Raw genomic sequence first — 13,895 nt, forward strand, 5'->3', positions numbered from 1 at the left:
AAATGCAGAAATATATAATTGAGATATTTATAATGATTAATTACAGATCTGTTGATACATTTTTTAAAAATCGAATATGAGGATGAGGTACCCATGCAGAAATTTCTGTCCGCTTTGTTTACTATCGTGACGTCATTGTTACGCTAGTTACCTCACAGAAACACCTAGTTTTTGTTTTTTGCGGAATGAACCTTTAAGTCTAGTATTTTAATTATAATTCAACTGTAGCGTGTGCAGAAAAAGTAAAATTGTGGAAATTATTATTGTATTAGTAATTTTATTAAAATATTAGTAGGGCCTATATTGATTTTTTTTCTTCACTGTGGGCCGACAGTAGCTGCATTGAATTTAATTCGTGACCGGTGGTTAACCTCGTCAACGCTGCGTGGCCTATTCGTTTATATAATCAGTGATGCTCGTTCAGTGGCCTTTTTCAGAGCTAGGCCTAATTTCGGGCGATTTTTAGACTTATTTGATAGGCCGTTAGCCTTTTTCATTGCTGCGTATTTTAAACAATGCTTGTTCAGCGGCCTTTTTCTTTTTTTGGCGCTAAATAATCTGTTTACGGGCATTTTAAGCGTTTATGTGTTTATTATTTTTAAAGCCAGACGTAGATCTAGTTAAAAAAAAATGTGCGCGAGCATCATTTTCGTCTGTTAAAATTACAATTGGTTTAAGTTCAGGATGGAGATCTTTTATCGTTTTTTTTTCTTGACAGATTTTATCAAGATAGATCGACTTCAAGTTGATATTGAATATTTAAATTACTTTACCTTACTACATTAAACTACATTTGCTTTATCTTTTAAGAGAGTAGACAAAAAAAAATTAAGCTAAGTTTTAAAATTAGTCTTAGTTTTGTATCCATTCGGCTCTACTCTATTATAATTTGCTTGAAGAAGGGGGGGGGGGGAAGAGAGAGAGAGAAGTGAAGACACCGACGATCTCGTGTACGCGTGTTCATTCTATGACGTGTACTACAGGCCTGCTGACCGCACAGTGACCCCTCGACCGTGGTGGGATTTTTCACCCGCGGGATAGTAAACATAAGCAAGCAATCACGCGAGTGACGATGTTTGGAGATTTTATAAAAAAAAAATTACACGTCACGTTTTCAATATGAAAAAAAAATGTAATGTAAAAAAAAAAGACACTAATACCGTGTATGAACTTCAGCTTCCACACTGTTGACTCAATATAATGTGAATTGAGTGTAAAATGTAGGCCTATTTCTTGTATTTATAGACTATCATAACAATCATATTATTTTAAGCATATTTAATAAAATTAGAATTTGAAATAAAAATATTTTTTATGGTAATCTGAGTTATGCAAGTGTTCATTATTTCATAAAAAATGGTACGAATAACATGTAGAGTAGAATTTGTAATGTACATTTTCCTTTACCAATTTAATAAATAACTAGATCTAGTTTTATTATCAATCAGTTGGTTTTTTTTTTGTTATTTTCCGGTGAGTAAATAACCTAAGTTGACACACCCCTTAAAAAACTTGTGCACACCAGTTCACGACGTCATGCCATGCCGGCAGGGATCGAGAACGTGGGTTTTGTCATTCATTTTCCATTCTAGACTAATTTTAAAATTCTCTCTTTTCTCGTCAACTGAGTAAGCTAGATATTTAAATGTGGTGTCAAATGTTCTCTTAAGGGGTAAGGAACTTAATAGTGTATTTGAAATAACAGAATATTTTATTTTAAAAAATCCATAATTAAACCTATCATATATAAGTATTAGACTATATCAAATTTGTAGATCCATATCAACTTTTCAGCGATTTCCAATAACCGGAAGTGGAACTTTTTCTACTTTCAATTTTTATAAGCCTATGACTTGAGTACTATTTCAGATAGATAAATGAAATTACAAATATAAATAAAATATCTAATACTCTGCCTTCTTTCAAATTTTTGAGTAATTTCCGTAGTAATTTAGGCAATTTCCGATTTCTCAAAAAACGCATGTGAATTTATAAAGTACAAAGAATATTATACGCATTGCATTTGGTGTTCACTTAGTGTGCAATTCTTTTTTCTACGATATTCTATTCTATTTTAAAAAGTTTAAGTAATTTAAAATATTGTCTTTATCCCGAGTTGTCGTCCCCCGTAGTGTTATATAAGAATATTCAAAGTTGTTTTCCCTGCATTCAATTTACAATGTTAGAAATAAAAGGCTAATTCTAATAAAATTGAATAAACACACATCAAGGTACGCTACTAAAATGTAAAGTGTTTTACACAATTATTAACGGGTTATGTGCCTTGAAATCCTTTTTTTTTTAAATTCATTAGTTAATGTTTTTTATTTAGTTTGATCGATCAGTATGTGAGTTTGTGGTCGAAAGTTAGTGAGTACGACTGCTAGCATGAAACTCTCGGATTCGAGTCTGTAGCATGTCCCTCAGCCTTCCAGCCCTGACTGACGGACATCTGACTCACGTAGTGGCTGAGCATAGTGCTGGTCACAGTATTTATTTTATTAGTCGCTGTGATAGAAACATAAACATTAAATGCCCAATGGACGGCCAGGTACAGACAAGGTTTCTTTCAGTCAATTTTCGACGGAAATGGGCTACTTAAAATTTCGGGGCCGGGGGGAGGGGGGGGTAGGGGGAGAAGACAATGGTTAAAGTATATATTTTCTATATTAACAATGTATTTTCTTTAACTAGGGGGAGGAGAGGGGGGGGGGGGGGGGGTGATGCCTTAAAGAAACTCTAAGTTCAGATTCCCCATATTGTGGGAGTCAACCAATTCTATTCACGAAGTTTTAAATAGTCATTGAAAAACAAAATGTTTTCATCTAACTTATACCATATTGAAAATTAGTTATGACAAATTCACAAATCTGTGCGAAAAAAAAATGATAAAAATGTATTTCAGTTCATTTATAACACAACTTTTAATAGGAATAGAAAAAATAGTCCATTAAACATATAACAAATCATAGAAAACAAATAAGTAAAAAAAAAAAAACAAGTAAGAGTATCGACACAAGACTAAAGTACTAAAGCACGTACACTTACATGTTCTATTGTTCTACTGATGTCAGCCACCATCCTTCACTCTCGTGCACACACTTACACACACACATCTACATACATACACACGTAGGGTGTTGTATAATAATTTTGCTTGATCGAATGATATGTAGATTTGTAAATTTTTAAATGTGGTTTCATCACAGTCCACTTCGGTGGACGTTGTATTTGGTACAACAGTTGGAGAGACTAGCCCAGGACAGAGACGCCCTGGAAAGCGGCCTACGTCCCAGGAGGGACCTAATTTCCCCCCCCCCCCCCAGCCTTTTGTCGAATGGCGTACATTTGTGCAAACATTATATTAATCCATCTCGAAAAAACATATGTGTCTAACTCTAACAGTTAGTAAATTATTTAATTTGGTGTCACCCCACCCCAGACATGGATTGACGGATCAGTTTGTACAAATCACAACAAAACCTTTTTCCTCGGATAAAAGTATTTCAACGTTTGGTTGTTGCCCCCCCCCCCCCCCCCCCCCTCCCCCGTGATAGCTTTAAACTGTGCACATGTAATACTAACGATGTTTAACTATTGTCGGTTATTAATACTGCTGGATTTAGCAATGTTTTCTCAATCGTTAGCAGGTTTACGCCATGGTGTCACACTTCCCTCCCCCCCCCCCCTCCACACACACACACAACTTTGTGGGGATTTGTTAATTTTGTTCTTAAAAGACTATATAATTCTAATAAATTATTTACTTAATTGAAATGATCTTTATATATATATATATATATATATATATATATATATATATATATATATATATATATATATATATATATATATATATATATATATATATATATATATATATATATATTGCTATTTTTGCCTTGGTGTCACCCCACTAAATGGTGTTACCCGGTGCGGTCCTCCTCCTCTCCCTCGATACGCCTCTAAGGTCTTCCATAAATGACGTCGCGCACGTAGGGGGAGGGGGGTCTGTAATTTTGTGACGGTGTGTGATCAGGGGGAGAGGGGGGAGGGAGTCAGATGGTGTGACGTCACACCTTAGCATTATAAAAAAGCAATGTTAGAAAACGAGCTTTAGCCGTTATTTCGCGATTTAGAATACACATTTTTAAATTGTAATAGATATTGATCAAAATATTCTATGGTGACATAGTTCAGACAAGATTTTGGAAAAATATCGATGTTTTAAAAACAATTCACCTGCAATTTTGAGGGTGGTTGAAGGCTGGTGTGTGCCGTCATTTTAGGGGGGGGGTCTGGCTTTATGTGACGATGTGTGACGGAGGGGAGGGGGGGAGGTCAAATTCGTCAAAAAAAAAGCGTGACGTCTTTTATGTATGACCCCCTCTGTATATATAAAGATATATTTATCGATGTGAATGAGGGGAAAATTGAACATCCCTTCCTTCAAAACCTGAACCAAATGGGTAAGAGGCCCCATTGAGTAGCCTCGGCTGCCGAAGAATCAGAATATAATTTTATATTTCTGTTTTACAAGATCTAGATTCTCTAATCAGAGGCGTAGCGACCCATCCCGGCGCCCGGGGACAAACTTTCGATTTGCACCCCCCCCCCCCTCGAACTTTTGATTTGCACCCCCCCCTCACAAACTTTCCGGCAGTGTTTCTTCCAGACTGTTTTCTCCGGGGGGCACTTGAAATCTTCGGGGGGGGGGGGGGCGGTAAACTTTCTTCGGGGGGGCGGACACTGTTAAAAGTATATATTTTCTATATAAATTATATAAATTTCATTTCGTTCGGGGGGGGGCGGTAAAAAAATTTCGGGGGGGCTTGCCCCCCCCCCCCCCCCCCCCGAAGAGATGCCTGGAAGAAACTCTGCTTTCCGGACATATGTCCCCCCCCCCCCTCGCTACGCCTCTGTCTCTAATGTCTTTATCGTTTCGTTCTACCTGTATAATTAAAACAATACGTAAGTAAAATTTTCACCAATGCAAACTAATTTAATAGATCTACGAGATTTAAAAAAAAAAAACAGCTCTTGCCTACATCTTTTATTAATCTTTCTTAATATTTCAAGACATGAAGCAATCATTTTACGACTCTTGTGTAGTGGGGAAATAGTAACTGACCTAATCATTTTGTCTGTTCGGGAAAATCTGGCGTCAGCAACCACTTTATTTTTAGCTGCTGATTTCGTGGGCTTAGTACATTGCAGAGCACGAGGGTTTGTTGTTGAACTACAAAGAGAGAGAAGGGAAAAAATCCAACTAAGCCCCGCCTACTTTCAACGGACGCTTTTCATTGGTTGTAAATTTGGCGAAGTAGGCTAGGCCTAGAGCTAGCTAGTGTGGAGAAACAGAAACAAGTAATTACACCAGCTAAACCTTTGTTGTGCCTTCTCGGACTAACCGCGATTTTGTAAATTATGAAAAACTGCCATCTTCGAGTAGCAATACATTGAGATGAAAAATGTTGTGCTATATATCACAACCAAATCAGCAGTTCATAGAACTAGAGATAGATCCAAAACAAAATGCACAAGTTATACTGGACAAGGTAAGAACTGTGTTTGTTTACGTAAAAAAAAGTGTGTCAGATGAGACTCGATTTAATTTACTCAAAAATGGAGATCGAATTGATCTAAAATTTCTGAACCCTCTATATGTGTGTAGTGTGTACATTTTTATTATATCTCTACTAAAGTTTCACATTTTCTAGGACTTAATCAGCTAGTTAGTAGTATCTTTAGAGTTAGACTTTAGTTATAGTTCTTTTTGGCTGCCCACACCAGCTTGCTGTGACGTCATGATCAGCTGGAAGAGCAATGGCCTCAATGGGTCCAAAGTCCAATTTTAAGTAGTTGTAGAAAGAGATTCATAATGTGAGTCAAGGTCAATGTTATACTTCCTAAATTCTTTTCGCATTATACGCCCAAATGCTTTTTTCAACTATTATTAATTAGGCCCCAAGCTTTATGTATATTTATACAGGTTTTTCAATCATTTTGAAATACAAATAATAAATAGACGTTCACAAGATCTATTCTTGACTACAGGCCTATTATATTTACTTTTGGGTTCAAATAAAAAGCAACAAAAAAAAAAACGCTATCCTCCTTCCTTCTACTACTAGAAATCTAGGTCTACTACTTAACTTACTAACTTAGTAACTTAACTAACTAGTGTAACTAGTAACAGTAACAGATTTCTAGATTAGAAACTTAAGATCCTACTGCTAACAAACAGCTTTCAAGTTGCAAGAGGAATCTAGATCTAGACTAGATCTATATTTAATTTCTTTGTTTAGTTTAGGTTAGGTCAGCACCACATCACATAGATCTAGATCTAGCACTAATGGACACCAGCGAGAAAAGTCTCAAAGGTATTTGAGAGGTGTATAAATTCATTTAAAAATCATGCACAGCGTAGTTACAATTAATAATAATATGGTTATAAAATCCTGTCTATCTGGTTTTTTTCGGACTTTACTAAAGATTGGATGTATTTGATGTTTTGAATATTTTCGGTAACTAAATAAAAATTTAAAAAAAAGCAAAAACAATTTGGTTTTCACGTGTAATGGCGACATAAACAATGGCATCCTGCTATTGGATATGCCGCCATTGATTTTATTGTACACATTGTAAGCTAAAAATAGAAAACTAGGTAATGGGGTTTTAAATTTGCATTGTTATTTAAAAACTTGATCTGCAAAGTTTTGTAAACAAATAGTTATCGATCACTAAGTTACTGTACAGCCAATCAATATTTGTCTTACGAAAGTGAAACATCCGGTTATAACTTAGGCTTGATGAAAATAAATAGAAATGTAGCCTTAAACTGGCTTAAACTCAACAAATTATTTTCAAGTTCTCTGGATTTGCAACTTTTATAGCATTTATTCTAAAAATATAAAATTTCTAAATTAATTTTAATTTTAGGCTTAAGTTTTTATTTTTTATTTACGGTCTAAATCTATTAATCTAAAAAGCACGTTTTTATTCCATGTCAACAACATTGGGGACGGAATCTCGTCAACTCGCTCGCCTCCATTAATAAACTACACTAACTAGTAACTAATGCTAGTATTCTAGATCCCAAAATAATTGAAAATATTCTGCATTTCCATAATCTATTTGTATATTTTTGTAAATGCCATTGGTGGATGTTGTTGGTCTAGCTGCCATACTTTAGGCCTGAGGTCCAGGTTAAAATAGTTAAATATAATTAAGATTATAGGCTTCTGCCTTTAGACATTGAGTTGAATGTAGAATTAAGGGCCTACTCACTGGCTAGACACAAGACTGCAATAATTTTGTATTATCTAATGTGTGTAAAACAATTATGATACCTAACAATATATTGTTGCTCTTTCAAAAACAAGGCAAGACAGCACAAAATTTGATCAGTGGGGGGGGGGGGGGGGGGGTAGCCCTTTTCCATAAAAAAATTCAAGGCTAGACCCTTACATGAGTTAGTGGATCTATACAAGAAAAAAAAATTAACCCTTTAAAAATATGTTAAGTTGTGGGGATGTCATTGATTTAAATAACTAATCAGAAACTGCTGCTGAACATTTTTTTACCTACTGATTCAGATTTGCTTTCTTTTCTAAATAGGTGCTGAAGTTGCTTGGCATCTTGGAAGTTGACTATTTTGGTCTACAATATAAAGGTCCAAAGAATGAAGATCTCTGGCTGAACCTCAGGAATCGTGTGTGTGATCACGAGATACGGACATCATGCCATGTCTACAAATTCAGCCTTAGAGTGAAATTTTTTGTGCCCCCACATTTGGTGCAGCAGGAATGCACAAAGTGAGTGACCTGTTTTTACATTTTAAGGCCTACATATATTTAATGTCGCTGGTTTACTAGAATACAGAAAATAATTACATTGGCAAATAATAATCCATTCATGTGTATGTAATTTCATATTTGTTTTTTTTTTAATATACTTAATTTAATTTATTAATATTAAAATTTCTTTTAACCATAGGGAGTTGTTTTACATACAAGCCAAAGATGCAATGTCCAAAGGACTCATATCACTTGCAGAGCCAGGATGTGATAAGGATACCCTGGCTAAAATAGTTGCTTCCATCACACAAGCAGAAAGCGGAGACCAAACCAACAACAACTACCAGAAAAATCATTATGTCTCTGTAAGTTTTCACAAATTGAATTCATTCTTGTGCTAACAATTTTAATCTAAATAGCCTGCAGTAAACCATACAGAATACTAGGAGTTTTAATCATTTATTTATATTTCCTCTACACTGTGTTTAGAATAAACTTCAACTGAGAGTAGATATTTTTGCAGTATATATTTAATGATGGCTATTTCTGTTTGCTAAAAACAGAAAAATTTGGATATTAGTCCAATTTTTTAAAATCACACTAAGGCCTACAATTTTAATTACCAGAAGTCTGTTCTTTTTGTTCAGGTTATCAAACAGATCCTTCCAGATTCTGAAGCGGATTCATCCTTGCTTGATAAAATACACAGTGAGCACTCAAAGCTACGGGGTGTTCCTAGGGCTAGTGCTCGCTACTTTGCTCTTAAGTATGCATCATCTTTACCTGGGTATGGGGTTGAAGAGCACAAAGCAGTTAATTCGGTTAATGAGGAAATTGTGTTCAAGGTTGGACCCGATGGAATTATTCAGCAAGAAAGCAAGACAAAATCTGTGAAAATGTAAGTTTGTATTTTTCTTACACTTATAGTTTGCATTACATACAGGAAGTGGAATTTAATAGTTTTTGCCATCTTGAACAATGTCTATTATTATGTTCAACCAAGATGATGTGACTTATTTTTACTAATTTAAAATCAATTCGTCTGAAATTTTAGGATCCCTTACACACAAATCCGCTTGGCAACACATAACGAGAGGATCGTCCGCATTGAGCTGATGAATGATGCTGGTGTAACTGACAGGGAGGAGTGTTACAAATTGATCAGCAGACGGGCAGCAGTAGCCTTGTACCGCTGCATAACTGAGATGCACTCATTCTATCGATGCGATACTATATGCTCTGATGTCCAGTCTCAATATTCAAGAGACTTCAAGGGCACGTTTGTGTCTATATTCTATGAAAACTCTGACCTAGGTAAAGAACTTCTGTTTTTTTCCTTACATTCTGTTTATTTTAAAATTATTGCACTATTATTTAAGTTGGTTATGATTAAGTAACTTTTATACTATGCCAGTTTTTCAATCAATTTTTTTTTTTAATTTTAATTTTTTAATTATGTAATGTTTATAAAAGTTTTATTACAACTGTTTTTAGTGTACTAGTGTAAGTTGCATAAAAAATAAATTTCTCTAAATCTAAATCCAGGAAAACGCTACATCTTTGATATTCAACGCACAAGACAAGAGGCATATGACCATGTGAGGAGGATGCTGTATGCCAATACAAATTTGAATAATGTGTCCAGTTTTCAGTTGGAAAATAAGAATGAGTTGGAGAAAGAAGATGATGTAGAGGCTGGTACATCAGGAGGAAACCAAAATTTAGACCAAATAAAGGTGAAAACAAATTTACAATTTACCTTCTCTGTGTTGAATTAAAAGACCTATTTTTTTTCTCATAATACAAACTTCTATTATAAGTACTTAATTTAGACCAAATAAAGGTAAAAACAATTTTCCAATTTACATTCTCTGTGTTGAATTAAACGACCATTTTTTTTTTTACTCATTAATACAAACATGTATTATAAGTACGTAATTGCCTGAATTTATTTATAAATATTATTTTTTTTAAATTTTCAGCATCTCAAGCACCAGCTGGATGCCCTCAAAGACTCAATGCTGTGCTGTATTTGCATGGACAAATTTGTGAGCGTTGTATTGTGCCCCTGTGGTCACCTGACCTGTGATTCCTGTTCTCCATGCATAGACAAGTGCCCTCAGTGCCGGTCTAGCATTGAGCACCTGCAAAAAATGTACCACCCTTTTGGATTTGAGTGCAGCAAAGCCCAGGAGGTTTGAGACTGCTTTTGAGCCAGTCGAGCCGGGAGAAATTGTACAGGAGCTTCTGCTTCAGGTCGGAGAAAAAAAGGTTTCAGACTGTTTGTGTACCTAGAGACATGGGCACAGGATCACTCCATATCTTTCTGTTCTTCCAGCACATCGATCACACTGAAGATCACTTTTTAATTTGTTTCCTGGATCTGTGAACTTGTTTACATTTTTTAATGACTACAGAACACTTGCCTCAAATACACTGGGATTTTATCAACGCTGAAAAACCATATTTGATTTCAATTCTGATTTAAAATGGAAGAAATATTCTGGGATTAATTTGCTGCTCCAGACTGCCATTGTGTTTTTCATCTGTGTGTAAAATTGACATTTTGTCTTTCATTTAGTCCATGACTCGCCCTTCACTTGGACTTTATCAACCTGCTGTAGAAAGTTTGTTTTTCCATTTTTTGGTTTCATACATTTTTTGGGTAATTTTTAGTTGCTTTTTAAAATGTTGTATCACAATTTGTGTTTTTAGGACATGTAAACAACATAAAGTCTATGACTTACTTGGCTGTGATTTCTTATTTTGCCAGCTATTGTTTACTTTTTTTTTTTTTAAATCATATGACATTTTTTGTTTTAATATAAATTTAACACTGAAGCTGATACTTAAAATTATTTTAAATTGATAGGTCTGTCACTTCTATCTAAAATTTGTACTGCATTCATGTTTAAAAAAGGCTGGCTCTGTTTTATCATGAATTTGACTGACATTTTGGTGTGATTTAAAATTGGCATTTTTAAAAAAAACTTTTTTTATATAAAAACATAGGGTCGTTCCATTTCATGTTTTAAAATGCTATCTAATGTTTATTGCCTAAACACTATTTGTAAAGTTGGTGGTTGTTTAAGCAGAAAGTTTTCTACCTCTTACAGTTATTGGTGTGGGGTCTTGATCGTATTTTATCATCATCACTCAGCACTAGTTAAAATTGTTTTTTTAAATTTAGATGAAATATATTTTTTTAACTTTAAAAGTAATTATTTTGGGGGCTATCAAAATTAGCTGGTAACTTAGCAGTTTCTATTTGATATTTTGTTGTTTTAGTATTTTTTAAAACAAATGTCTAAATCTACTTTAATGGTAATGTGTAATGTTGTCGAATGATATCTTGAATTTTTGAGAGCTCGGCGGGCCGAGGTGATATCATATCTTTAAAATCTTGTTACTTAATTCTCAGCATGGTCTAGGTTGACCAGGCTTCTGAATATTAAAAAAATTTCTTTTGTAAATTTCTGCAGAAGTGTAAAACACCAGGTCTACATACAAAAGCCCACCTAAAGACTGTGGGCAAATTCTATTTCATTGTGTAAATAAAACTTTTGATAATGTTAGCTCCTAGCCAGTAACTTTATAAATCTGATATTGAAAAAAAAACAATTGGTTCTTTTTCAGTACACATTTTCTTGGAAATTTTTTGCACCCTAAAATCATGTCATGTTTAAAAAAAAAACCTTTGGGCTTTCAATAATCATTGTGTAAGATGAATTATTTTACCAGATTGTGGATTGTATCATATATGAATGTTTTTGCATATCTTGGCCTTATTATCAATATAGTGTTCACATAATCAATAACTGAGCAGCAGTCTGTTAATAGTGCTTAATTTCAATATATCGCAGAAAAAGGTTTACTGTTGTTATTTTTTCCTTAACTGGATTCTAATGTGGAAATAATTTCAAAATTTGAACATAAATTTAAGGTTACATTTATTGAAAGAAATTACTAGGTTATTTAATTATAGATAAGTATGCTAAGATATTTAAAAATAAACTTTTCACTTGTTATTTGCTCTTAAAATCAAATACACAACGATTTCAAAAGTGCTTTTTTAATAACTGACAATTTAAAAAAAAAATACAATATATTTAGACTTTAAAAATACAACATGTACTGTTATGTTGTGACCAGTTTAAATATTAACATGAAAAAGTTAATACAAGTTCACTAAGGGCAGAAAATGGCATTATATTGATTGATGACTATTTGTTTAGTTATGATTTAAAAAAAATAAAACAAATATTTGTGTAAACATCTGTCTATAGTACAAGATTTGTTGATAAAATTAGCTAAAGTAAACATTAATGTGAATATATAAATAGATCTATATTTCTTTCAACATTGTATATATATTCTTTGACCTCATACATATCATTACTGACATCTCTAAATATTCATTTTCTGGTTGACAGATTTTTGTTTTATCTTCGTTCAGATAATCATTTTACTAGACTGATCTTTGTCCAGTACAAATATTCTAAACTATCCGTGTCGAGTACAAGTATTCAATACCTAGTTTGAACAGTACAAATTTGCTGAATCAGACCTATAGTCAATCATGAAACTAAAATCAGATATAGGTCATTTTACAAAGTCCAAAGTTTGCTTAATTCTTTTAATGGAACTTCTAAGGTCACTGACTTATCATATTTGCACAGGATTTTTCTCTTTCCAAATAATCAATTTTTATGTAAAATCAAGATAAGATAATAAGAGGTCCAAAGTTCAACTAGCTGTTTCCCCTTGTTTTCAGGAAGTGTCAAGGCCTATTGGGTCACTGTATGGAGATAAACTTTTTACCCACATAGATAGCAGTTTGACATACTGAGTTCACCTTACTGTACCATGGGTGACTTAACCATTTATCAACCTAGAACTGGCACTTTGACCCTAGGGCCACAGGGGTTAGTCTATAAAACCCTTACCCTTTGTTTCATGTTTTTATCAAGGCATACATACTCATTACTATTTACATTCCCTGGTTTCATTTGCTTTCTCAAAGCTATGTTATTGAATACTGGCCATTAAATGTTATTTGAGTAATTATTAGACCTATATTTTTTTCTAATCTTATAGTTTTATTATGATTAAAGCTACTGTAGTTTAGTAATTGTAGATTAGTTTAATACATTTTTGTGATGTGTTAGGTGTGAACTCCAAATGAATTTTCTTAATGAGTAGGATTGTGATTAATTTGTTATTTCTGTAGTTGGTAACATTTACATAACTTTGGCCCTAAAGAATTTGAGTATTTGGGCAATATTACTATTATTAGTCAATACTACTAGATCTAGAATCCAGATCTAGATCTATATTTTTTATGTTGGTTAATACTTGAGCCATTTAGCTTTATTTATATCATTCTATGCTCTTATGTATCTCTTTCAAATATTTTTTTTCACTGTGCTTAAATTTTCTGTTTTTTTTTTAAATGTACCTATATTTTTTTTTATTTTTATGCCATTTGATAAGCTAGAAACTTGTAGCACAGGTGTGTGTTAATTCTTCACACGGATGTATCTTTCTAAGTAGGTCGCTCTATTATTAACAGCAACAAAACTTGCCACTGTTAACTGTAGGGATGGATTGAACATCCACAAATAGCTGAGATCGTGGTTTGAAGTGCCCCCTTCAGATTTTAAATTATTGCTTAGATAGTGCGGTTAGTACCCTGTCCAGATATACATTCACGCCGTGGGTACTTGTGCAGTTGAAGTGGGTTGCACCCTGACCTCATTCTAGTTACAGTCAAGGTTTTTTTTTGGCCACGAGCCAGCGAGGCTCCGTATTTTTTTTTTAAAAAACCTGGCAAGTCCAAAGGTCAATATTAGTGTGTAGTGGCCTTGTCCGGGTTAATTGTTGAAATGTAGTCAAACATATGTTGTTCCTTTCTCTCCCATTTAGTTAATTAAAAATAAGTCGTTTAGTTATGCCAGATTGCTAATTCATTACCGTTGACTATTTAATTAAAAGCTATTATTTCGTAACAGATAGAATACTCCTCGCCCCCTGCTGATATAAAATTAGGACTTGTTTTTCAGGTGGTAGGTTTTATGATGGGGGGGGGGGGGTTGC

The 13,895-nt window shown here is 33.9% G+C and overlaps 1 protein-coding gene across 1 annotated transcript; it reads left to right on the forward strand.

Moving 5' to 3' along the window:
- Positions 1-5,336: 5,336 nt before the first annotated feature.
- On the forward strand, positions 5,337-13,614 carry LOC131928949 (E3 ubiquitin-protein ligase MYLIP). Its single transcript, XM_059285131.1, has 7 exons — positions 5,337-5,558; positions 7,621-7,817; positions 7,999-8,164; positions 8,447-8,697; positions 8,854-9,113; positions 9,345-9,535; positions 9,782-13,614. The coding sequence occupies exons 1-7, from the start codon at positions 5,472-5,474 to the stop codon at positions 9,998-10,000; spliced, it is 1,371 nt and encodes a 456-aa protein (XP_059141114.1). The 5' UTR covers positions 5,337-5,471; the 3' UTR covers positions 10,001-13,614.
- Positions 13,615-13,895: the final 281 nt, after the last annotated feature.

The sequence above is a fragment of the Physella acuta genome, unplaced genomic scaffold (genome assembly GCF_028476545.2).
Source record: "Physella acuta isolate Inbredline_101_S28 unplaced genomic scaffold, ASM2847654v3 ptg001575l, whole genome shotgun sequence".
Taxonomy (NCBI): domain Eukaryota; kingdom Metazoa; phylum Mollusca; class Gastropoda; family Physidae; genus Physella; species Physella acuta.

What these genes read in the sequence shown, in the direction of transcription:
- LOC131928949 (XM_059285131.1), top strand. Translation starts at nt 5,472, where the DNA reads ATGTTGTGCTATATATCACAACCAAATCAGCAGTTCATAGAACTAGAG. An exon ending in AGAAAAATCATTATGTCTCT is followed by an intron (nt 8,165 to 8,446) that starts GTAAGTTTTCAC and finishes CTTTTTGTTCAG; the next exon opens with GTTATCAAACAGATCCTTCC. An exon ending in AAGACAAAATCTGTGAAAAT is followed by an intron (nt 8,698 to 8,853) that starts GTAAGTTTGTAT and finishes CTGAAATTTTAG; the next exon opens with GATCCCTTACACACAAATCC.